Source organism: Dama dama, chromosome 31 (assembly GCF_033118175.1).
Source record: "Dama dama isolate Ldn47 chromosome 31, ASM3311817v1, whole genome shotgun sequence".
In the NCBI taxonomy this organism is placed as follows: Eukaryota; Metazoa; Chordata; class Mammalia; order Artiodactyla; family Cervidae; genus Dama; species Dama dama.
In genome coordinates, this window is record NC_083711.1 from 55,886,708 (window position 1) to 55,911,563 (window position 24,856).

General features: G+C 44.9%; 2 protein-coding genes across 3 annotated transcripts in view; one reads left to right on the top strand and one right to left on the bottom strand.

Moving 5' to 3' along the window:
- Positions 1-171, top strand: part of HHLA2 (HHLA2 member of B7 family) — a 112,101-nt gene extending 111,930 nt beyond the window's left edge. For both annotated transcript variants that reach the window (XM_061134333.1, XM_061134335.1), the window contains one exon: positions 2-171. In XM_061134333.1, the coding sequence (XP_060990316.1) occupies positions 2-28 (27 nt within the window). In that variant the 3' untranslated portion in view covers positions 29-171. The remainder of the gene's footprint in view (position 1) is intronic.
- The window catches only part of MYH15 (myosin heavy chain 15), a 146,669-nt gene continuing 121,869 nt past the window's right edge, over positions 57-24,856 (bottom strand). The window contains exons 34-40 of the mRNA XM_061134312.1: positions 16,360-16,552; positions 15,913-16,116; positions 11,735-11,860; positions 9,447-9,617; positions 7,260-7,364; positions 1,072-1,167; positions 57-224 (exon numbers count right to left, since the gene is read on the bottom strand). Of these exons, the coding sequence (XP_060990295.1) occupies positions 57-224; positions 1,072-1,167; positions 7,260-7,364; positions 9,447-9,617; positions 11,735-11,860; positions 15,913-16,116; positions 16,360-16,552 (1,063 nt within the window). The remainder of the gene's footprint in view (positions 225-1,071; positions 1,168-7,259; positions 7,365-9,446; positions 9,618-11,734; positions 11,861-15,912; positions 16,117-16,359; positions 16,553-24,856) is intronic.

Genomic DNA, 24,856 nt, shown 5'->3' on the forward strand with positions numbered 1-24,856 from the left:
GCCTCTGAAGAAACAAAGTTCCATGTGATGACGTGAGCCTGAAACACCTGAGTGCTTTAAACTTCACGGTGGAACGGATTACCTGCCGCGCCTTTTTCCCAAACTCTTGCTTTCATCTTGAGTTTATTGACTTGACATTCGGCTGTCTCTGCTCTTTCCTTAGCTTCATTCAACTCGTGCTGCTGCTTCTTATACTTGGAAAGGTATTGACTAGCTTCTGCTTCCTATAAAAATAAAAAATGAAACAAAGAAATCCCTGAGCCTATAGAGTCATATTTTTTTCTGCCCTGATGTGAGAAAGTTGAAAAGTGTGAGAAAGGAATCTAAACTTCAGAGTATTGAATGAGATATCATATTTTTGTATGATGTATATGGATTCAGACTTCCTAGCAGGCACCAGATCCATTTTATAACATTTTTCCCCCCGGAAATTGAGAAACATAGTCGGCACTTTCCATCAACTGGATGTAGTCCAGCTTTCACAGATTTGCTATGTGACAGATTAACCATAATTTGTTTTGTAATCAATTTAACATCCTATTCAGGGTAGAGGGGGTTTGTCTTTACTGTTATAAGGCTTCTCTTATAACAGGCTCCTCTGTCCATGGGATTTCCCAGGCAAGAACACTGGAGTGGATTGCCATTTCCTGCTCCAGGGGATCTTCCCCACTCAGAGTTAGAACCACGTCTCCTGCACTGACGTCTCCTGGATTCGTTCCCACTGAGCCACATGAGAAGCCCCACAGGATGATTACCCAAACCAAAATTTTCTATCTCTACATGACACCATGCTCCTATTTGCCTCATATCGTGCAATGCATATGTTTGGGTGTAAGCAAAAGCCAAGGGAGAGAGCTTTGGCTCCCTGAAGGGAAAAGTTGCACAAATTTTAACTATAGGTGATAATTCTAGCATACACATTAAAAAAAAAAAAAGCAGAGAATGAGCAAACTTTAAGCTGAGCTGGTCCTGTCTGACAAGCTGCTTGTTTAGCTCAGGGCCACATATCTCCATTAATCAAATGTAAATGGCTAGTAAATCCATGAGGCTGCAACTGCCTCAGGTACTTACCACTGCCTCGATTTGCTGCTTGTAACTTTGTACTTTTAGCTGAAGATTATCCATCAGAGTCTGCATCCTGCTCATATTTTTCTTATCTTCCTCTACCTGCAAAGTACAGGTTTGTATGTGAAGATGATTTGAAGGATCCAGCAGTTTGCATTGGGTGCAGCCTCACATGTAAATGAGAGCAAGGAAAATTTATTAAAGACCATGTGTAGAGCCATGGTTTGAAAAATGAGCTTAACTCTACTCATCCCAAGTTCCAAGGAATTAATAAACACAGCTCAGAGCAAGGACAGTCATTTCTCCTGATCCACCACAGAACTCCCAGCCTTTGTTAAAATGGAAGTTAAAGCCACTAGTTTCAAATTTGGTCTTCAGCCTTCCCAGCCCAGCCAAACCACACCTGCCTATAGTTTCTCAGGGCCCACCTGCAGCCCCCCCATCCAACCAATTCTTTTGTTGAACTTTCTAACTGACCCTTGGCTTTAGGTAATGGAACTATAAGAAAGACTAAGTTTACTAGAATTGTGGTGTAGGCATTAGCAGAGATAGGAAAATTCCATAAGCTATCAGTTCAGTCGCTCAGTCATGTCCGACTCTTTGCGACCTCACGAATCGCAGCACGCCAGGCCTCCCTGTCCATCAGCAACTCCCGGAGTTTAGTCAAACTCATGTCCGTCAAGTCGGTGATGCCATCCAGCCATCTCATCCTCTGTCGTCCCCTTCTCCTCCTGCCCCCAAATCCTCCCAGCATCAGGGTCTTTTCCAATGAGTCAGCTCTTCACATGAGGTGGCCAAAGTACTGGAGTTTCAGCTTCAGCATCAGTCCTTCCCATGAACACCCAGGACTGAACTCCTCTAGGATGGACTGGTTGGATCTCCTAACAGTCCAAGGGGCCCTGTTTTGTGTGTTCTTACTGCTTCCATAGAAATCCAGGCTTGGGCTGGAAAAAGGAAACCCAGTGAGATAGTGTTTTTCAACCATCCTCTGTGATGTTCTGGGTATTCTGAGGAGGAAGGAGGGAAGAGACAGACATGCAGGAAGGCTCTGCATGCCACCCCCTTTACCACCCCCTTTTAACTGGAGTACTTCCACTTTGGAGCTGTTGAACTGCCCTGAAGAGAGTATTTAAACGGACCGATGGCTGAGATGAATGATTTAACGAAGACAAAGCCCTGCTGCTCAAACATCTTTCCTAGCTCCCTCTCACTTATTCCATCAAGTATCAACTTTTCTGGTGCCTTTCATGGTTTTCCTGCTTATCTCCCTCAGCCCTCCACAAACACCCTTCACGCCAACCAGGCTCATCTCCTTTGCCCCCACAGGTATCCTGCCTGTTCCCTCCTTGCTAGGTTTAATGTTTCTCCCCCGGGACACAGCACAGAGGCAGCAGACAGAAATGCTCAGTCTCCTTGAAAGAGACCTATGTGCTTATCTTCGTAGCTGCGGCCCGAGGGGGCAGTCTTCTAATCTAGCACGCATCTCCAGAGACCAGGGAGGCCGGTGGCACCGTCTCACACTCTGTCCTCCTCACTCTAGGTTTCTGGCGTCTCCTGGAAAGGGGCACATGTTTGGTGGCCCAGTCTTCATGGCTGCCACCCAGGGTCCATCCCTTGAAAGCTTGGCTCTGGTGGCCAGCAGGACTTACATTCCTGGGTCCTACAGGACGGCAACCACCTCCTCCCCTCGGCAGTGGCAGCCGACTGAAGTGCCTGGGAAAGCCAGTGGCTGCCATCCTCACAGGCCCCACCTAAGCTACCAGGATCTCTGAGAAAGGAACTTCTGCACAGGTCTGGTGCGCTGACTTTCGTAGCTGATGCCCAGAGGATAAATGTCTTCATACTCTGTCTCTGGGCTTGTGTTCAAGCCAGGGCTTGTGTTCACAGGTCCGATGAGATGATAGCAAACAAAGAGTTCTTAACTGGATAGCACCACAAGGATCGGGACAGACAGACAGAAATACATCTCCCAGTCCTTCCCCGAAAGAGGTGTATTTGCATACTTTAAAAGCTCCTGCCTGAGGGTCTGGCCTCCAGTCAGCCCTGCATCTAAGTACTGACTGGGATCCTCCCCTTTGCAATATTATAGACAGTTTTTGAACACTCAACTAAGAGCCCTAAGAACAAAGAAGGCTGCTTGGACAGTCACAAAGATTTCAGAAACAACGAACAGCTAGGGTAGATGGAACAATAAAGATCTTCTCTTACATGAGACTATTCATTTAAGATTGGGAGAGTTGTTTCATCTAATGCATAAAAAACAACACAGATCAAAAGTTGAAGAAACAAAGTAATATGCTCCAAATGAAGGAATAAGATAAAACCCCAGAAAAGGATAAGGGTAGATGATTTACCTGATAAAAGGATCAAAATAATGGTCATGAATCTGCTCACTCACCAAGCTCAGGAGAACGATGCATGAACAAAGTGAAAATTTCAACAAAAAGAAAATATTAATATAAAAAAGTACCAAGCAGAAATCACAGAGATAAATATCTGAACAAAAATTCCAATATAGGTATTCAACAGTAGACTAGATGAAGCAGAAGAAAGGCTCAGCGAACTTCAAGACAAGGCAGTGGAATTCATCCCATAAAAGTAGGGGGGAAGAAAAATGAGTAAAGACAGCTTAAAGGACCTATGGAATAACATCAAGTGGACCAGCATTTACATTACAAGGGTCTCAGAAGGAGAAGAGAGAAAGAGGCAGAAAAGTAAATTTTTAGAATACAAAATCATACAAAAATAAGTTGTGTTTCTGTACACTAACACAAACTGTCAGAAATTAAGAAAAAAAAACCCATTGATAATTGCATCAAAAAGAATAAAATACTTAGGACTAAATTTAACCAAGGAAGGAAGGTGAAAAACTTGCACGCTGAAAGCTATATATGTGTGTGGTGACCCAGGGACAAAAGAGCAGGTAACCAAGGAGGGTCTTGGAATGCAGGAATACAAAAACCAGACCTTTATGGTCCTGCCCACCCCCATGTTGTAACTATTAATGGAAGCAGTATAACTTGTCTCCCCTCCTACCCCCTAGGGAGGAGGTATTTGCCTTACTCTTCCCCCCTCCCAGTATACGTGCCTCATCCCATCAGCAAATGAGCCACAAGAACCCACCCCACTCCTTGTACCCTGGGTATAAGAGTGGACTGAGGACCCGGTTCCACATCACTTTTCCCTCGAGCTGGCCCACGGCTCCAACAGCATCTCCCACTCTAATAAACTTCATTTCCCTCTCATTCTGTCTCACGTCTGGAAATCCTTTTCTAACCTGAGCCCTGAACACAACAATACAGCACTGATGAAAGAAACTGAAGAAGACACAAATCAGTAGAAAGCTATTTTGTGCTTGTGGTTTGGAAGAATTAATGTTAAAATGTCCATACTACCCTAAATCTACGAAGTCAATGCAATCAAATAGAATGGAACCACAAAAGGCCCTGGATAGTCAAAGTAATCTTGGGGAAGAAGAACAAAGTGGAAGGCATCTTGCTTTCTGATGTCAAACATATTACAAAGGTATAGTCACTGAAACAGTATGTATTGGAATAAAAACAGACATGTAGATCAACTGGACAGAACAAAGAGCCCAGATATACTCATATATACATGGCCAATTAATGCAAAGGAGCCAGAATATATAATGGGGAAAAGACAGCTAGTTCTTCAATGAGGGGTGTTGGGAAAACTGGACAACCGCATGCAAAAAAGGAACTTTGACCATCTTATACCATCCATAAAAGGGAACTCACAATGGGGATAAAAACTTGAATCTAAGACCTGCAATCATAAGACTCCTGGAAGACAGCACAGAAGGTAAGTTCTGTAACAGTTTTTGGTCTTGATGAATTTTTTTGACACCAAAAGCAAAGGCAATAGAAGCATAAGTAAATCAGTGAGGCTTTCTCTGCCTCAGGCCGCTTGCTCTCCCATTGATCTTTCCCAGGTGTTACCTCCCATCAATCTCTCATACTTCTGACTCCACCCTGTCATCTGGTTCCTGGAGAGCCCACCTGAGACCAAATTTTTTTTTTCTTATCCCTAGAAATGAAGATACTTTGCCCATATTTAGATTACTAAGGATTAAATAACACCTACACACAGGTCCCTGATGTAGGAGGCAGACAACAGTAAAGCTGGGCAGGTAGCTAGGGGGTGGTGGTGGGCAGGAAACCGTCTTCACCGCCTGTAAATTATTATTTATCAGGCTCCTCACCCTATGTCCTGCTTCAGAGCATACATTTCTAGACACTGCAGACAGGAAAACAGGATGAATTTCCAAATGCTAGAGGGACACATGAGGGGAGATAAATTCTCAGTGGGGGACTGGCCATAAAACTCCTGTGGTCATGTGACACTTGGCTCTCTTTTCCAATGCAGTATGATTTTCCAAGCGGGTTTTTTCCTAGGAAAGAAAAACCCTCTTTATATCCCTTTCAAAATGGCATTTTATAATGGCACCTATGATGTCCTATCACAAAACACCCTGCCGCACAGTCCTGGTGGCTAGTTTGATGTTAAAGGAGGACAGATTGAATTGATTCAACATCTACCTTGAATATTTCAAAACCAGGCACTGATATCAAGGAGTATGGAGGGCTCTGTAATGTCACTTTAAAGTGACAGGGTCTAGCCTGTTATCCTGTAATAAAAGGTACTCAATAGGTGCTACCTGAGTTGATGGCAGAAAATCATTGCATAATTGAATAGATATACTCTAAGCATCGTGCAGACACTTAGAAGAAATTAAGAAATACACTTCCCTGCTAGTACAAGGGGAAGATGCACATTATTGCTATAAAGAAACAAAGATAAAAACACAATAGAATGAGATTGTATTCCTTGGGACAATGAAAACTAAAGAAAGTAAAGCTTTAGTGCATTGTTGTGTAATGAACCTGTTTACAGAAGAGAACTGTAAGAATAAGCCATAGGAAAATAAAGAGAAAAAAGCAGACATAATTAACAAGCAGCGTTTTGCTTCCTCATGTTTCCTTATCCTTGCTCAAAAGAAGCGTAAAATAGCACACCTTCCACATTCCCCAGGCCACACAGACCATGGGCGCAGGCCCCAGGGGTTTCCATTATAATGCCTAGCATGGTCTAAAGAAGTGTCAGACTAATTCGCCTTAGAAAAGAACCACTAACTCAGCAAAGAAGAACTGTACAAATAGCTCATTTCATCTTAATTAGCCCAAGATGGTGCTTCTGAAGCACTCTGCTGTCTTAGCAATACTATCCTTCCTACTGCAACGAAGGAACTCTTTGATATCTCTGACACCAACGCAGCCTCGGGGGCCACCATCAGGACTGGCAGATCTCGCATTGAGTGCTACGTTGCTGTAAAGTGGGCACCTAGGGTGAGTTTGCCTTTTCACTGGAACAAGCTATCTTCTGTGGCAGAGAGGGCTAGTTAAACACTGGCATCTGTGTTTAACTGAAACACACGCATCTGCTCTGTGCCAGGAAGGTGCTGGGCCCAGAGGAGTGAGCGAGACATACGCTATCATGGGATATGTGGTTTTCTCTGTTTGAAGAAAAGGTAACACAAGCTGGAAAATGAAAACACAAGTGAAGGAGCAGATTGCTACTCTGGCAATGCATTAGTTATTGGTAACAAGTTTGCCCACTTCTTTTCAATTATTTGCTTAGACATGAAAACAGTCAGAAAGCTGCAGGGGGCCTCTCAGCATTTGCTGTATTTCCACCCAGCACCAACACCAGATAGAGTCCTCGGTGGCCTGGAGTGTTTGTGAGACCAGAAAACGAGGGTGGAAATGTCCCCTGCTCCAATTTAACTAGCGCCCCATGCAACCTGCTGGCTGAATCGCCACCCCAGGCTCCACCAGTCACTTCATTTACACATTGTTCTCACTCAACCTCTCACAGGAAGGCATCTTTCCCAAACTGCTGCAGACATTACGTGAGAAAAAACAAGGATAGTATAAATAGCTCTTCGCTTCTAATTGCAACTTGGCACTCACATTGTGCTTCCCAAGAGCTCTAAAGAGGGACCAGCCCAAACCAGTAATAGCAGAGGAGCTCCGGAAGGGCATGGTGTCTCCTGCTGAGGGCAGGGAACGGGGAGGAGAACTAGCGGAGACCCAGGGGTGGTTTCGGGCTTGAAGGAGCACATCCGCCTGAGGCAGGATGCAGCCAGGCAAGCAGGCAGCGGCTTCCCGGAGTACCTGATGGGTCAGCTCCCTGACGCACCGCTCAAGCCTGTGGGCTCCCCTCTGGGCCTCCGAGTTACGTCGGACTTCACTCTCCAGTTCAGCCTCCAGTTCACGAACCTGCAAGCAAACCGTGGTCTCAGACGACAGGTGGACGGCCAGCAAGCCAGGAGGGCACTGCAGTGGCCAATTGACACCATCACTTGGACCAGAGTGACACCATCAAGGGAAGATGTGTTTACTCTGGTTCCCGGAGTGGTGGGAAAGAGCAAGCTCTCTGGGAAAACTGCCTCGCCAAGTGAGCTGGTCGAACTAGGTGAGCTCATAGAGGGACTGCTTAGACTCTGAAGGATGTGAAAGGCTAATGCATGCAGAAATGATAAGTATCCCCTCTTGGATTACAAAAGTACATCCACATGTGCGTGTTAGAAGGTACATAAGTGTATGCAGAGAATAAGCTATATGTGCCTCTCTTTAAGGATTCAGCCAACAGACTGCCTCATCTTTCTCCGTGTTCAGCTCTGACTCTAAAGAAACCAGACCCTGAGTCTACGTCACACACATGTAACCCACAGCCCTGCTAGGTGGGAGACCTGTAGTGTAGATGAGCAGCCGGCCTGCAGCCTTATAGAATCACAGGGTCAGGGTTAACATAACATTCATTCAATGAATATGATGCGTCCTATGCACCAGGGATACAGCAGGGAACAAAACACAAAAATCTCTCCCCTCTATAAGCATCCATTCTAATGAATGAAACACACCAAGCAAAGTAAAATACAGATTACGTTAGACGGTGCCAAGAGGAATGGAGAGAAATGGAAAGCAGGACACGAGGTAGGGTGTTGACAGGGAAGGGTGTCTTTCATCCGATTTTGCAATGAAACCAACTAAACAAGGTCCATTCAGAAGGCCTAGCTTTCACCTCTGTATTTTCCTCCTATGCGCAGTGGCTTTTATTCAGTTCAGTTCAGTCACTCAGTCGTCTCCAACTCTTTGTGACCCAATGGACTGCAGCACGCCAGGCCTCCCTGTCCATCACCAGCTCCTGGAGTCTACTCAAACTCATGTACACAGAGTTGGTGATGCCATCTAACTATCACATTCTCTGTCATCCCCGCCTCCTCCCGCCTTCAATCTTTCCCAGCATCAGGGTCTTTGCAGATGAGTTAGTTATTCACATCAGGTGGCCAAAGTACTGGAGTTCCAGCTTCAGCATCAGTCCTTCCAATGAATATTCAAGACTGATTTCCTTTAGGATGGACTGGCCGGATCTCCTTGCAGTACAAGGGACTAGTGGCTTTTATTAGTCTTCATTTTATCCCGCCACCAATTCTTTTTGAAAATATAGGCAGATGTGTACACGTCTTCATATTTTCCCTCTTTCTTGCACAGAAGGTTATATACTCTCCACATTCCCTGTACCTTTATCATCACTGTACTACTAGGCATGATCTCCAGGACATTACAAAGCTCTTCCTCAGTCCTTTTTAATCAGTATGATTATACCATAAATGTGTATTGGTATTCCATTATACAGATATAGCATAAATGTGCAATGGCAATACTTTCTCAGAGGCCCTTCTGAGGCATGAAAATTGCAGTCAAATATTCTTTCCATCCTTATAGCATCTGTCGCCTGACCTGTAAATTGTCACTGAAATTGATTCAGTAATTTTAAAAATCCTATTTTCAAGATAGGTCTTACTAGTCTTTCTATCTTGAAGCTCCCTGAAGGCAGGTACTACATCAATTCTGTCAGTCCTCACTAACTCTGCACTGATGTCTTTCTGGTCCTCAATTTACTTGTTTCTCTCTGCTTTCTCTGGCTGTTAGGATATGGGCATTCTCCACAGAGCAGATAACGGGAGCAAAGGCAGGGAAGCAAGACTGTGAGAGAATGTTTGGAAACAGTGGGTCCCCTGGCTGTGGGGAGCCTAGTGCTGGGGCGGGTGAAGCTGGGGGAGATCCATTCTACTAAGCAGGAAGGCAGGCTTCCCCCACTCCAGGAAGAGTCCTGTTCAGTGGCCCACAGTCGAGAAGAATGAATGAGCTTACTGAGATCTGACTCTCTCAGACGGCTGCAAGTGCTGCAAGCCAAAGTGAAGAGGGAGGTAGGACTACCTGATATGATATCCCAGGACGGTAAGGCCTTGAACTGGGAGTTGTCAAGACCCCACGATTACACAGGCAAACCCCTACCCTGGATTCTAGCTTCTGGATTTGCTTTCTGTTCCCCATTATGGCCGTCTGCTCCGCATCATCCAGCCTCTCTTGTAAGTCTTTAATTGTCTGCTCCATGTTCCTCCTCATCCTCTCCAAGTGGGCGTTGGTATCCTGCTCCTTCTTCAGTGCTTCTGACATGTTTGCTACCTAGAAAGGAAGGCAAGGGGCTGAGATAACCTGGCGGCCAACAGAGCTGGACGTTTCTGTCCCTGTCTTCGGTTCCTGATGTGACTGAAGGCCAGGCTCACCTCTGTACCTCATCTCTTCCCACCATGCTCTCCCTAAACTCCGTGGCCCTCGAGTTTGGTAACCTTAAGGCAATCAGGATAGCAGCAGCCACTGGAGGTCAGGGTGCCGGGTGGTGGAAACAGACCAGAGACGAGACACCACGTGAACATTATTACACAACATCTGTATTCAAAGAGAGAGGACCAACTGAGGGGATAGTTTTTAACGGAGCGAAGCGCCAGGACGTGTCCTACGGCAGCACGCACCAGGAACGGTGTGGAGTGCCTGGGAGAGCCTTTTCCACGCCTCACTTCTGTAATTCTGTGACTTGCAACTGCAAACAAGTTTAGGCTCTAGGAATTTGGCAGCAACTGATGCTGTCGGTGCCAATAATCTGGCACAAGGATGGTTAATTCTTGCAAAGCCTGCTCTCAGCTTTGACTGTGTATACAAGGGCTTGGTGTCTGCTGCCATTATTAAGAACTGTTTCATGAATCTCTCAGTGCCTTTAATGTAAGGACACTGCCCTCTCAGCCAAAGTTTCTCTATCAGGTTACCAACCATCTGCATAATTTAAGTGTGAGACGTCTGTGCAGATGGTGAGGGCAAAGAATGAATAATGGCAGTAACTCTGGGTTTTGCTATGTGGGGCTGGAGCTCAGAGCTGAACTACTGGAGAATTAAGGCAGGGGAAGAGGTAGTGAGTTCATTTTTCAACATTGTCAAGAAGATATTTTAAAGGTGAAGTTATGCAGATAGAGTCTTCCTAACGTGTGACTGCATAAATTTACCAAGCAGGAACAAAAAGCTCTTTTTTTTCCCCCTTCTATGTAGATTTTCATAAATGTTTGAAATGAGCATATTATTTTTTCCTTGGCCAAACACTTTCAAGCTTTCTCACACCTCTTTTCCATCAGAAAGCAGAGTGTCTGTGTTGATACAAAATGGCTGAGTGCTAGGCATGCTTTCCCCATTCTTCTGGATTCTACAGTGACCGTGAGCTAGGATTTGGTGCAAGAGTTTTAACTACCCAAGTGCTTGATGATTCAGACAGATATAGACATAAGTTTTCCCCTTCTTTTGAATTTTAAAATGACTAATGTAAAACCTAACTGAATATCTTGTCTCTTTGGTCCCCATATACTATTTAGCAAGAGGATCAGCTTTCGTTCTCAGGGCAAGCTCTGGGCTTGTGTGTGCCTCTGCATCCGATGTGCTATGCAGAAGCACCTGATGGGGAAGCAGTGAGTGGAGGGTGAAATCAGTCCAGGCTCTGCTCAGGACGCGCTGGGACCTGCAAGGCTGGGACCTTGACACACAGGCTTTTCTCCCACCTCCCTCCTTCCATGGCTTTTTTTTTTTTTTAATGAGCACTGTCATCTGTTCGTCATGCCTTCTGGGGGAAATCTGCATCTATCTGAGTGGGTGTCCAGAGGGCATCCCTTTCAGTGCCCACAAAGGTACCGTCAAGGCTGGCAGTCAACCCTGATCTTGGTCTCATTCAGGAAAAGTACACCTATCAACAACTCTAAACTTGCAGATAAGGAAGGGACACCAATCCTGAAGGCCTTCCTCACCAACCCGATTCTGTTACTGAAGCAGCAGAATGGGCTGTAAAAAAAAAATAAGTGAAATAAGCGTTCTTGCCAGATCATCTTCATGAAGCCATTACAGGCCCCAGGAAAAACAGCTATGGGTAAGGAAACATAAGAAGAATTGTTTCTAGACACTAGATATATTGATTCACCAGTGGAAAGTGGTTTAACTCTTTTAAAAAGTCTCTTGCTTTCATAAGATTTTGCTTATGGCAATTCAGCTGCTTCTTTTCATTGTGTGGTTTCGGTGGAAGGGAGAAGTTGATTGGCCTAATTTCCAAAATGGGGGCAGAGAGGCAGAGGGGTCCGTTAACGTCCCCCCCCCCCCCGGCTATATGGAGAATCGATGGAATCCTTTCTGGCTGCAGCTTGGCCCCCGCCCTTGGCTACTGCTCCTGTCAGCTCTGGAAGACAGGAGCGAGCATGCAGTCAGGGACCCACCTCGGTGGCTGCCTTCTTGGCCTTCTCTTCTGCATTCTGACACCCCTGCATCGCCTGCTCGGCTTCCTTCTGCATCCTGGCCACATCCACCTCCAGTTTCTTCTTCTGGCTGAGGAGACTCGTATTCTAAGGAAAAGCAGCATCTCATTAGGCAAGTTGAGATCAGTGGTGAAACGCAAGCTGGTCTGTTCAGGACAAGCAATGCGAGGGGCTCTGGCCAAGAGGGCGTTTTCCTCTAGTCCACCATACTCAGTGAAGCAGCGCTTCCAGGGCCAGGAGACCACATTAGACTGGATGCACGGGGTTTCATCTATGCGTGGTCCACTACTGGAGAGATGGCAGCCCAAATCCAAAAGAAGCGGTGGATCCAGACAACCTACGAGTCCCAAACACATGTTTGGTTTTCCCCTTGTGGAGGAGTATGTTTTTCTGCCTTTTGCTCTTTGATGTGGGAAGAAGCAAGTGTCCCAGAGTAGAAGTCAGGATCAAAAGCAGACATCTGGAAAGCAGGAGTCTGGGAAATAAGAATGAGCTTCCTGCATGCTGCTCCAGGGGGAAAAATCTTCCTCATCATCGACCTCTGTCTCTATCAATTCTGCGCTGATAGAGGGGGTGGGAAAAGCAATCTGATGGGCCTCACGCCCGGCCCTTAGAGCGCTCCATCCCACAGGAGGGTTCCTTGTGTCCTTGGCTGGCGCTGCCCTAATTTCCTTCCTGGATTTGACACTAGAAACTGAACCTCCTTTTTGGTCTGTGTTTGTAGCACAGCCTTTCTGAGGGTGTGAAAGCTTAGCAGAGAGAATGCATTTAAAAGGCACAGCCGTCCTATTTTTAATTTCTCTTGTTTGCTCACTTTTCCTCTGGCTAGTGCCTCTCTCAGTGGCAAGATTAAACCTTGGAAACAGGAAGAGAGGCATTCCAGCCTCACAGGTTCTGTCCTGCTTCCTCAATGGCGGCAAGCATCTTTGTCAAGGTTGCTATCCTCCACCCTCATCGAGAGCCAGGCTCTAGGTGCCCAGAGACTCCTACTGCCTGGGGGGTAGCCCGGGGGGTGGGGGTGAGGGCATTTCCTGGAGTTTGTCAGGATGCTCACTGCACAAAACTCCAGAGAAACCCTTTGTAAAGAAAGGAACAAGTGTAAATCTTAATTCATCTATACACAGAATCACTTAAAATCCACCAGGGAGTTGATGGTTAAAGTATTTTCAAGCTAAATGATTGGTTCTGTTTGGGAAGCAGAGGGTGAGGGGGTGCTGTGCAGAGGGCAAGCTAGACGGTCACAGCTCAGGTTAGAGAAAGGACACATGTAATCAGACAGGGATAACTTTGGCCTCATATGTCTGGTCTAGGCTAGAGGTCTCTAAAAGGCTCACTATACATCAATCAGAAGATAGCTGGTGTTCCCGGAATTGCAAGGGGTCCTGCTTGGCCAAGGTAGGACCTCACAAGGGAGAGGGGTCCTTGTGAGCTAAAGATCACCTAGGTCAGAGCTGCACCAAGGGTAGTTTCTGGACTGGCAGCATCACCTGAAAACTCGCTTGATTCCTCCTATAGCAGAGATTCTGCAGTGTGTCTGGGCTGAGGCCTGAGAATGTACATTTTTGTGTTATTTGCTCTTATGCACATGAAGTTTCAGAAGCCCTGCTCTGGAGATCAAGTCTCTGTGGCCTAATTCTCTTTTTTCCCCAGATCTAGCTCCTCCTCTCTATGTCTGCTTTGGCTCTGGTTGGTGTCCTCATCACTCTCTAGGCTAGAGCTTTATCATCATACGGAGATCCACTGGTGCATCATCAGTTGTACCCATGCATGGCAAATGATTTGTTACCAATAGCTATTAAGTACTACAGATACTGAATGACTTACTTTTTTTTTAAAATAGTGTTTCTTTTTTTTTTTCATTTATTTTTATTAGTTGACTTACTTTTTAAAAATTCAATATTCTACTTTATAACACTTCTAGTCATTTTATTTATTTAAGCTTTCCTGAGAAAGAAAATACTGACGTGAGTTAGCCTGTCGGGAATTATGCACAGCCTATGGCCTGTTTTATACGTGTGGTATCCTAATAGGATCGTGTCATGCACATGGACACAAAGTCAGACTGTCGGCACAAACTCAATGCAATGCCTTCCAGCGGGTGCATCTTTGGCTTATACCTTCTCTTATCCAGTGTTTCTCAGTTACAGTGGGCATTCCGGGAGGGGTAATTCTTTGTGATAGCGGATTACCTATATTTTGCAGGAGCATTAGTATCTTTGGAACTTCCCTACCAAAGGTCAGCGGTGCTTCCCAGTCACTATGGCAACCACAGTGATCCCACAGATGTTTCTAAATAGCCCCGAGCATGGCACATCTGCCCCTGGCTGCATGAATCCATCCTTCCCAACACTCATCAGAGTAATCTTCTGAAGATGCAAATCTAGTAACTTTGCTCCCAGTTACTCACAATTCTTCACCAGACTTCAAACTCCATCAGTTTCAAAATCAAGTCCCTGGTGTCCTGGGTCTGTCTGCCTCTCCTTTAGCATCAATTCTGTTGATTTCCCCCATCTCACCCCCACCGTAAGCTGTAGTAAATACATCAACTTTTCTTAACATCCTAAATCCCTTCCTCTCCTCACGCCTCTGCCCTTGACTCTTCTCTCTCCTTGGCTGACTGCTCACGTGTCCTTCGCAGCTCAGATCGAGCAGACTGTGCATCTCCCGACGTGCAGGGTCGTCAGGGAAGGCTTTCTACAGGGCCCTCCTCGCAGTGTACTTCAGCTTGTTTACTTAGAGCTTCATGCTTTTAGGGTGATGGAGATATTCTGCATCTATCCGTACTATGTTCTACTGGGCTTCCCCGCTGGCTCAGTGGTTAAGAATCCACCAATGCAGGAGACCCGGATGTGATCCCTGGGTCAGGAAGCTCCCCTGGAGAAGAGAGTGGCTACCCGCTCCAGTATTCTTACTGGGAAAATCCCATGGACAGAGAGGAGCCTGGTGGGCTACAGTCCATGGGGTCGCAAAAGAGTCGGACGTGACTGAGCGACTAAACAATACCATGTACACCTGTCTAGGTCACGGTGGATGCACTAAAAATGTTTACTGAATGGCCCTTTACTGTATGCATTTGTCCAACCACTACGGTTTCTCCTGATTCCACAAGAAGAGTAAAAATTCAAAGAAGTCTTGTTTTGTGTCACCTACATAACCTTCCACGAGAAGCCAGAGTCCTGACAACTCATTGTAACTGTCAGGAGCCACTCAGAATTGTTAGAAATCTCTTGGCTCTTAGGCAGCTTTTTTTTTTTTTTTTTTTTTGAATCCTGGGATTCTCAGGGAACACATAGCTTAGAGGGAACAGGATAAACAGGTAAATGACTCTGGAACACTAGTGAGTGTTCCCCCCTCTCTCTCTCTCCCCAGCATCCCAGCTGTGAGTGTCCTGACAGTTCATTCTTCTGACAGGGCTTAATGTTATGGGTCAAACTGTGTCCCTCCCCATAAGAAACATAGGTTGAAGTCCTAACCACTAGTTCTCAGAATATGACCTTAACTTGGAAACAGGGTCCTTACGGAGGCAATCAAGTTAAAATGAGGTCATTCATGTCCACCCCTTGGTGACCCCACGGACTGTAGCCTACTAGGCTCCTCTTCATGGGACTTTCCAGGCAGGAATACTGGAGTGGGTTGCCATACGCCCAGGAGATCCTCCCGACCCAGGGTGGGTCCTAATCTGATTGATGTCCTCATAAAAATTTGTAAATTTGGACAATGACAGAGGGAAAATGATGCTGAAACAGAAAATGCCATGTGAAGGCAGAGAACTGGAGTGACGCATCTGCAAGCTAAGGAGTGCCAGAGACTGCCAGTAAACCACCAGAAGCTGGGGAAAGGCAAGGAAGGACTCCCCTACAAGATTTCAGACGTCTAGCCTTGAGAACTGTGAGAGGTTACATTTCTGTTGTTTTAAGCCCCTCCGCTTGTGGACTGTGTTGCTGCAGCCCTCGGGAGCCCCTGCATTTGGGGATGAATGAAGGGTGCGGCCACCACTCTGCCAAAGGCTCTGCCTGTCTCACCGGACACCCCCACGGCTCCATGTGGCAAGTGCGTGTGGTTCAAGACCAAGGCTGACTGTGTGGAAACTGCTGCCTCCAACCAGCTGAGGCGGCTGATGGGGAGTTTATGGGTCCCACCTGGACATGGAAAAGGTTGACTTTTTCCGTGGCTTCCAGGAGCTCCTCCTCTGCCAGCCTGCGACTGCGCTCCGTCTGCTCCTGCAAGGACCTCAGCTCCTCGACTTCAGCCTGGAGGAGAGCATTGCGCCGCTCGGCCACCGCCACCCGCTCCTTCAGCTCGCTGTGCAGGCGTGTGCCGTCATCCACCTGCAACTTCAGGTCCTAGAGAGAAAACTCGGGCTGGGCGTGGGTCCCTGCGAGTTCAGTGTGCATGCTCAACGAAGTTAAACGTAACACAAACCAGTTAAACACAAGCACATAGTAATGCAAGCCAACTGAATATAAGGTCTCTTGAAGGACTAGATTTGGTGTCCTCACTTGTATTATTGAACACAACCTTTTACCAGGCTTGCTCCCACAAGCAGAGGCGTCCCTGCCTCATCCCCACGTGACAATTGAAAATACCTTGATCTGGGTCTGGAGCTGGCCCAGGGACTTGGTGGCCTCTGACGCCTGCCGGCTGGCACAGCTAAGCTGCAGCTCCATCTCAGTGAGGTCCCCTTCCATGCTCCTCTTCAGCCGAGTGGCCTCCATTCTGCAACGAGCTTCGGAATCCAGACTTGACTGCAGGGAGTCAATAGCACTCTGCTGCTTCCTCCTGATTTTAGAATAACATTCAGGGGGAAAATCATGCACCCAGGTTGAGAAAGGGTACCTGCTGTGTACACACAATAGTTTAGGAATCAGAGAAAAACTTAAAATTCAAGGCAGATTCTCTGTAATTAACAAAATGAGTCTATAAAGGGTCTTCATTTGGAAACCAGGGAGGCTGAAGGCTTAGGTCAGTGAGCATTTGTACATTGTATCAGAACAACTGTTTCCCACGTCAACTCCCCGCCAAAATCAAGAAAATCACTAGGGGACTTCGCTGGTGGCTCAGCGGTAAAGAATCTGCCTGCCAATGCAGGAGACACGGGCTCGATCCCTGGGCTGGTAGGATCCCACACGCTGCAGAGGCACCAAGCCTGTGCACCACCACAATGGAGCCTGAGCTCCACAGCCCACGGCCGCCTCTGCCGACGCCCACGTGTCCTGGGGCCCACGCTCCACCAGAGAAGCCCCCACGGTGTGAAGCCTGCACACCACGCCTAGAGAGCGGTCCCCACTCGCCGCAACTAGACAAAAGCCTGCACAGCAGGGAAGACCCAGCATAGCCAACAATAAAAATAAATAAGATTTAAAGGAGAAAAGCACTAGAATCTTTTCAAGATTCCGGTGGGACAGACTTTGCCTTGTCTAAGACCTCCTCGAGGACAGTCTAAGGCAAATATCTGGATTCCCTATAGTGGCTAATATTGAAGGAAGGATGCTCTTTCAGATGGGCATAAGAGTCAACACTTTCAATGGTGAAACATGTTTGAAGACAGCAAGAAACAGTCATCCAGGTTGAAACAAGTCCTGCACCAGCAATCCTGCTCTAGTGGCCTGCGACGCGTAATTCTCCTGGAATAGCATGGTTATCTTTCTTCAGGAGTTTGGGAGTACAACCAAGGACAGGCTGAGAAAACCAACCGCTGTGTGATATTGAACTACTTCAACATGCTTTTATAACATCCATGCTGAAACCATTTTTACAAAGTGCCAGAAGCTTACACAATAGCTGTGTGTTCAGGAAGACAAAGAAAAAATACGGGGAACCCAGAGAAATAATTTCCCAACCCTCTTGCAGAAAGTCTGGGACCGTGTGACTGAATTCTGACCAATGGATAGGGGCAAAAGTGTTTCCAAGGCTCACACATACAACTTTTTACTCATCATCCTGTTCTCTCTCTTTCCCACCAATGGCAAACTTGATGGCCACACATGAATCATCTGGCATCAAAAGGTGGAAGGAACCTGAGTTCTTGAATGACTAGGAAGAATAGTGGCCCACTCCCCATCCTACCCCACACTGGGGTAAAATACACTTTTTTTTTTTTTAATTTTTTTATTAGTTGGAGGCTAATTACTTCACAACATTTCAGTGGGTTTTGTCATACATTGATATGAATCAGCCATGGATTTACACGTCTTCCCCATCCCAATCCCCGCTCCCACCTCCCTCTCCACCCGATTCCTCTGGGTCTTCCCAGTGCACCAGGCCGGAGCACTTGTCTCATGCATCCCACCTGGGCTGGTGATCTGTTTCACCATAGATAATATACATGCTGTTCTTTTGAAATATCCCACCCTCACCTTCTCCCACAGAGTTCAAAAGTCTGTTCTGTATTTCTGTGCCTCTTTTTCTGTTTTGCATATAGGGTTATCATTACCATCTTTCTAAATTCCATATATATGTGTTAGTATGCTGTAATGTTCTTTATCTTTCTGGCTTACTTCACTCTGTATAAGGGGCTCCAGCTTCATCCATCTCATTAGGACTGGTTCAAATGAATTCTTTTTAACGGCTGAGTAATATTCCATGGTGTATATGTACCACAGCTTCCTTATCCATTCATCTGCTGATGGGCATCTAGGTTGCTTCCATGTCCTGGCTATTATAAACAGTGCTGCGATGAACATTGGGGTGCACGTGTCTCTTCCAGATCTGGTTTCCTCAGTGTGTATGCCCAGAAGTGGGATTGCTGGGTCATATGGCAGTACTATTTCCAGTTTTTTAAGAAATCTCCACACTGTTTTCCATAGCGGCTGTACTAGTTTGCATTCCCACCAACAGTGTAAGAGGGTTCCCTTTTCTCCACACCCTCTCCAGCATGTATTGCTTGTAGACTTTTGGATAGCAGCCATCCTGACTGGCGTGTAATGGTACCTCATTGTGGTTTTGATTTGCATTTCTCTAATAATGAGTGATGTTGAGCATCTTTTCATGTGTTTGTTAGCCATCTGTATGTCTTCTTTGGAGAAATGTCTGTTCAATTCTTTGGCCCATTTTTTGATTGGGTCATTTATTTTTCTGGAATTGAGCTGCAGGAGTTGCTTGTATATTTTTGAGATTAATCCTTTGTCTGTTGCTTCATTTGCTATTATTTTCTCCCAATCTGAGGGCTGTCTTTTCACCTTACTTATAGTTTCCTTTGTTGTGCAAAAGCTTTTAAGTTTCATTAGGTCCCATTTGTTTAGTTTTGCTTTTATTTCCAATATTCTGGGAGGTGGGTCATAGAGGATCTTGCTGTGGTTTATGTCGGAGAGTGTTTTGCCTATGTTCTCCTCTAGGAGTTTTATAGTTTCTGGTCTTACATTTAGATCTTTAATCCATTTTGAGTTTATTTTTGTGTATGGTGTTAGAAAGTGTTCTAGTTTCATTCTTTTACAAGTGGTTGACCAGTTATCCCAGCACCACTTGTTAAAGAGGTTGTCTTTTTTCCATTGTATATCCTTGCCTCCTTTGTCGAAGATAAGGTGTCCATAGGTTCGTGGATTTATCTCTGGGCTTTCTATTCTGTTCCATTGATCTATATTTCTGTCTTTGTGCCAGTACCATACTGTCTTGATGACTGTGGCTTTGTAGTAGAGCCTGAAGTCAGGCAGGTTGATTCCTCCAGTTCCATTCTTCTTTCTCAAGATTACTTTGGCTATTCGAGGTTTTTTGTATTTCCATACAAATTGTGAAATTATTTGGTCTAGTTCTGTGAAAAATACCATTGGTAGCTTGATAGGGATTGCATTGAATCTATAGACTGCTTTGGGTAGAATAGCCATTTTGACAATATTGATTCTTCCAATCCATGAACACGGTATGTTTCTCCATCTGTTTGTGTCCTCTTTGATTTCTTTCATCAGTGTTTTATGGTTTTCTATGTATAGGTCTTTTGTTTCCTTAGGTAGATATACTCCTAAGTATTTTATTCTTTTTGTTGCAATGGTGAATGGTATTGTTTCCTTAATTTCTCTTTCTGTTTTTTCATTGTTAGTATATAAGAATGCAAGGGATTTCTGTGTGTTAATTTTATATCCTGCAACTTTACTATATTCATTGATTAGCTCTAGTAATTTTCTGGAAGAGTCTTTAGGGTTTTCTATGTAGAGGATCATGTCATCTGCAAACAGCGAGAGTTTCACTTCTTCTTTTCCTATCTGGATTCCTTTTACTTCTTTTTCTGCTCTGATTGCTGTGGCCAATACTTCCAACACTATGTTGAATAGTAGTGGTGAGAGTGGGCACCCTTGTCTTGTTCCTGATTTCAGGGGAAATGCTTTCAATTTTTCACCATTGAGGGTGATGCTTGCTGTGGGTTTGTCATATATAGCTTTTATTATGTTGAGATATGTTCCTTCTATTCCTGCTTTCTGGAGAGTTTTAATCATAAATGGGTGTTGAATTTTGTCAAAGGCTTTCTCTGCATCTATTGAGATAATCATATGGTTTTTATCTTTCAATTTGTTAATGTGGTGTATTACATTGATTGATTTGCGGATATTGAAGAATCCTTGCATTCCTGGGATAAAGCCCACTTGGTCGTGGTGTATGATTTTTTTAATATGTTGTTGGATTCTGTTTGCTAGAATTTTGTTAAGGATTTTTGCATCTATGTTCATCAGTGATATTGGCCTGTAGTTTTCTTTTTTTGTGGCATCTTTGTCTGGTTTTGGAATTAGGGTGATGGTGGCCTCATAGAATGAGTTTGGAAGTTTACCTTCTTCTGCAATTTTCTGGAAGAGTTTGAGTAAGATAGGTGTTAGCTCTTCTCTAAATTTTTGGTAGAATTCAGCTGTGAAGCCATCTGGTCCTGGGCTTTTGTTTGCTGGAAGATTTTTTATTACAGTTTCGATTTCCTTGCCTGTGATGGGTCTGTTAAGATCTTCTATTTCTTCCTGGTTCAGTTTTGGAAAGTTATACTTTTCTAAGAATTTGTCCATTTCATCCAAGTTGTCCATTTTATTGGCATAGAGCTGCTGGTAGTAGTCTCTTATGATCCTTTGTATTTCAGTGTTGTCTGTTGTGATCTCTCCATTTTCATTTCTAATTTTGCTAATTTGGTTCTTCTCTCTTTGTTTCTTAATGAGTCTTGTTAATGGTTTGTCAATTTTGTTTATTTTTTCAAAAAACCAGCTTTTAGCTTTGTTGATTTTTGCTATGGTCTCTTTAGTTTCTATTGCATTTATTTCTGCCTTAATTTTTAAGATTTCTTTCCTTCTGCTAACCCTGGGGTTCTTCATTTCTTCCTTCTCTAATTGCTTTAGGTGTAGAGTTAGGTTATTTATTTGGCTTTTTTCTTGTTTCTTGATGTAAGCCTGTAATGCTATGAACCTTCCCCTTAGCACTGCTTTTACAGTGTCCCATAGGTTTTGGGTTGTTGTGTTTTCATTTTCATTCGTTTCTATACATATTTTGATTTCTTTTTTGATTTCTTCTATGATTTGTTGGTTATTCAGACGCGTGTTATTAGCCTCCATGTGTTTGAATTTTTAACAATTTTTTTCCTGTAATTGAGATCTAATCTTACTGCACTGTGGTCAGAAAAGATGACTGGAATGATTTCAATTTTTTTGAATTTTCCAAGACTAGATTTATGGCCCAGGATGTGATCTATTCTGGAGAAGGTTCCGTGTGCACTTGAGAAAAAGGTGAAGTTGATTGTTTTGGGGTGAAATGTCCTATAGATATCAATTAGGTCTAGCTGGTCCATTGTGTCATTTAAGTAAAATACACTTTTAAGTCATTGAGATTGGGTGGTTGTGAGTTAGGACAATGTAACTGTTATAACGAACATAGGCCCTGTTAAGCTCACCCTATGAAGCAGGGCCTAATACTGGACAGATAAGACAAGACATACTCATAGAGTCTATCAGCCCAAATAGCAGACACATACTCATTTTGAGTCAGAATTAGGTTCCACACTGAGTTATCGCTGAGCCTGTGTTCTAAGCTCCGAGGCCAATCAGGAAAACACAGCCTGCAGAGGAGTGAGTGTGGTCAGAGTTTCCAACCAGGTGACAGATGGAGGTGCCGCTTTGCATCCCATTGATGGAGGGGGCGTTCAGAAGTAATTATGCAAATGCATGAGAAAAAGCTTTCTAGTCCCAGAGCCCAGAATGAGCACATCTTCTCTGCCTCCACATGCTGTGGTCAGCCTCTCCTGCCTGCCCTTAGGTCCTGGGCTTCTGTTTGGCAGCCAGACGAGGATCCCACAGGGATGCCAGCACGTAAAGTCCCTGGAGACTATTATGACTGAATTGTATCTCTCTCCCCACCCCAACCAAACTCATATGTTGAAGCCCTAAACGCCAGTACCTCAGAATGTGAGTGCATTTGGAGACAGGGCCTTTAAAGAGGTGATTAAGTTAAATGAGGCCCTTGGGGTGGTCCTAATCCAATCTGACTGATGTCCTTAGAAGAACAGGAAACATAGACACAGACAAAAGCTTTAGGGATGGGTGTGCACAGAGAAAAGAAAATGTGAGGATCCAGCAAACCAAGGAGAGAGGTCTCAGGGGGAACATCTTGATCTTGAACCTCTAACCTCCAGAAATGCGAGAAAATAAATGTCTGCTATTTAAGCCACCCAGTCTATTTTTGTTATGGCAGCCCTAGCCCACAAGTACTACAGGGACACACACTCAACACCACGGAAAGCTTGGAGACGCTGCTCTGTCTTACATAAGGAAACTCATTTTTGCTGAACTGACTACTTATGCAGGAACACTAAAGCATCACTAGGCTGGTGTCAAAATCCTATGTACAGAGATATAATCTACTTAAGTACACAAAATGGATGTTTCAACTCTAGTTTTTCCACAGTTGTTTATGCACCTTCATGAGTACCTACAGACAAGTAGAAAGTGCTGCGGTTTAAGTGGCTTCTATATAATACAGGCCTGGAGAATTGCCACTAAACAGTCAGCACATTCCACGCAGAGTCAAGAAATCTTTCAAATGAAAACTCCTCAAATACACTTATTTTTAAAGAAAAACGAAACAGTCAGGACCAAGGCAATATGGTAAAAGTTCCTTTTTTCCCCCCAAAATGTGAAATATAATTTGAGGAAAGAAAACAAATGCAAACAAAATCAGAATAAAAAATTTTGAAAAAGCTAAGGATTTTAAACTGTCAATTCAATCAGTAATATTTTTCTCTTGCAACACTGCTTATCTGTATCACAGAAATGAAAGATTTTCCTTAATTCTAATACATATAATTCAGTCTTAAAATGATTAACAAGATATTTTGCTAACTAAATGCCACACCTGAGTTTGAGATCCTACATCTTGAAGTTGTGCTAAAATATTTTACTTAGACATGAGAAGAAATTTAAGCATATTCTTCTGGAAGAGACTCGGACAATAAAAGAAATTAAGTTGGATAGTGCGTGTAGATGAAGACCACGTGGCAAAGTTCGGTATTACTGAGTTCAGAGGAGTGACCCATATGGAAGGAAAAGATGATGGATCATTACTAGGAACCTGAGGCCACAGGCCAGGGGTGAGCTAACTATGGGCTCTGGGCCAAATTTGGCCATGTCACTTGATCTCTTATCATCTATGGCTGCCTTCAAGCCACGGTTGCAGACCTGAGTAGCTGCAAGGGAGACTCCATGGTCCACACAGCCAAAAATACTTACCATCTGACGCCATAAAGAAAAAGCTTGCCCAACCCTTCCCTAGATGATCAGAGCAAAGCAAACAAATGCATTTTGATAGCGTAGGGAATCTTGGTGCCTCACTCCCCAAAACCCCTTCCCCAGCACCTCTCTGGGTGTGTCTGGGGAGAGCAGAATGCACGCGCCCCAGCTCTGGCCCACTGAGAAGTGCCCACACATTTCAGCATTTTCATGAATACCCTGAGTCGGGGGGGGGATGGACGCAGCCAGTGGCCCTGCAAAAGTCAGGACACACACCTAACTGATCTTCAGCCCCGGCTGGGGCCTTGCAGCAGGGCCTGGCTTAGACGGCAGTCACAGCTGCCATTGGCCTTCAAGCCGGCCGTGGACGTCACTCTTGCTTTCCTGGTAGAGGAGGGCAAGGATCAAAGCCCCTCCTTCCATCAGTGGCTGCATTATCACCTCTCTAACTCTAGCTCTGCTACTTATGACATTTGTAAGGAAACAAAAAAGCCCTATCGATTCATAAAAGTTTGGGAAGCCCTATCTAGAGAAGCAGGCACGGCATGTCGCCAACATGAAGTGCTCAATCACTATGGAACAAGTGAAACATACAACCCACATACGAGCCACTTTCACCCCAACAGGCTTCCAGCCGGGCTCACGCAGGATCAGCCCTCACCTAATGGAAGAGGCGCGGGCTGGGAGGCAGAGAATGGGTTACCAGAGTATGCAGCTCCACCAAGGTTTTTATCTTTGCCTCTGAGTCTCTCTACTGTGCTCCTGGTCCCTTCAGCATCCTGAGTCCTGTGTCCTAGGCCTCCTTCAGTCTCCATGGAGTTATCCAAGGATTATGCGAAATAGGACCTTGAGCCTCATCTTTTCCTCAGGCAGTATTTCCCCTGAGTTCTAGACTTTACCTGGCTTATCCTTGATTGCTCAAAATCCTATGTTTTGCTAGTATTTCCCCCTGGTGTTCTCTTCCGTTTCCTTAAGATCCCTTTCTCTCCTAGCCCTGAGGTCAGATTAGACCCTCTGATGAAACCAAGGGTTTCTGATCCAGTCTCCACTGGCATGGGGCACTCAGACAGAAACGGTCTACAAGGTACTTGTGATATTTTGTTAAGATATACTCATCTTTCCTTTCCGGAGGTACCTATAGTTATTATGAACCATTAACTAAAACTCAGGAAGAGCTCACTCCTCCCTCCAGCCCACCCTTCTTTTTTCAGCCCCTTGACAGCTCCTGCCTCATCTCCAATTCTTTCTTCTCCCAGCCCTGTTTGGATCTCCTGCTTCCTTTGCACTAAAATTATTATAATTGGTGAACCGCTCTCTCTATGACATTCAGAGGTACCTGACAAGACACAGACTCTCTGAGGATTCATTTTTTCTTAGCTGGGTTTATTAATAGGCACAGGTT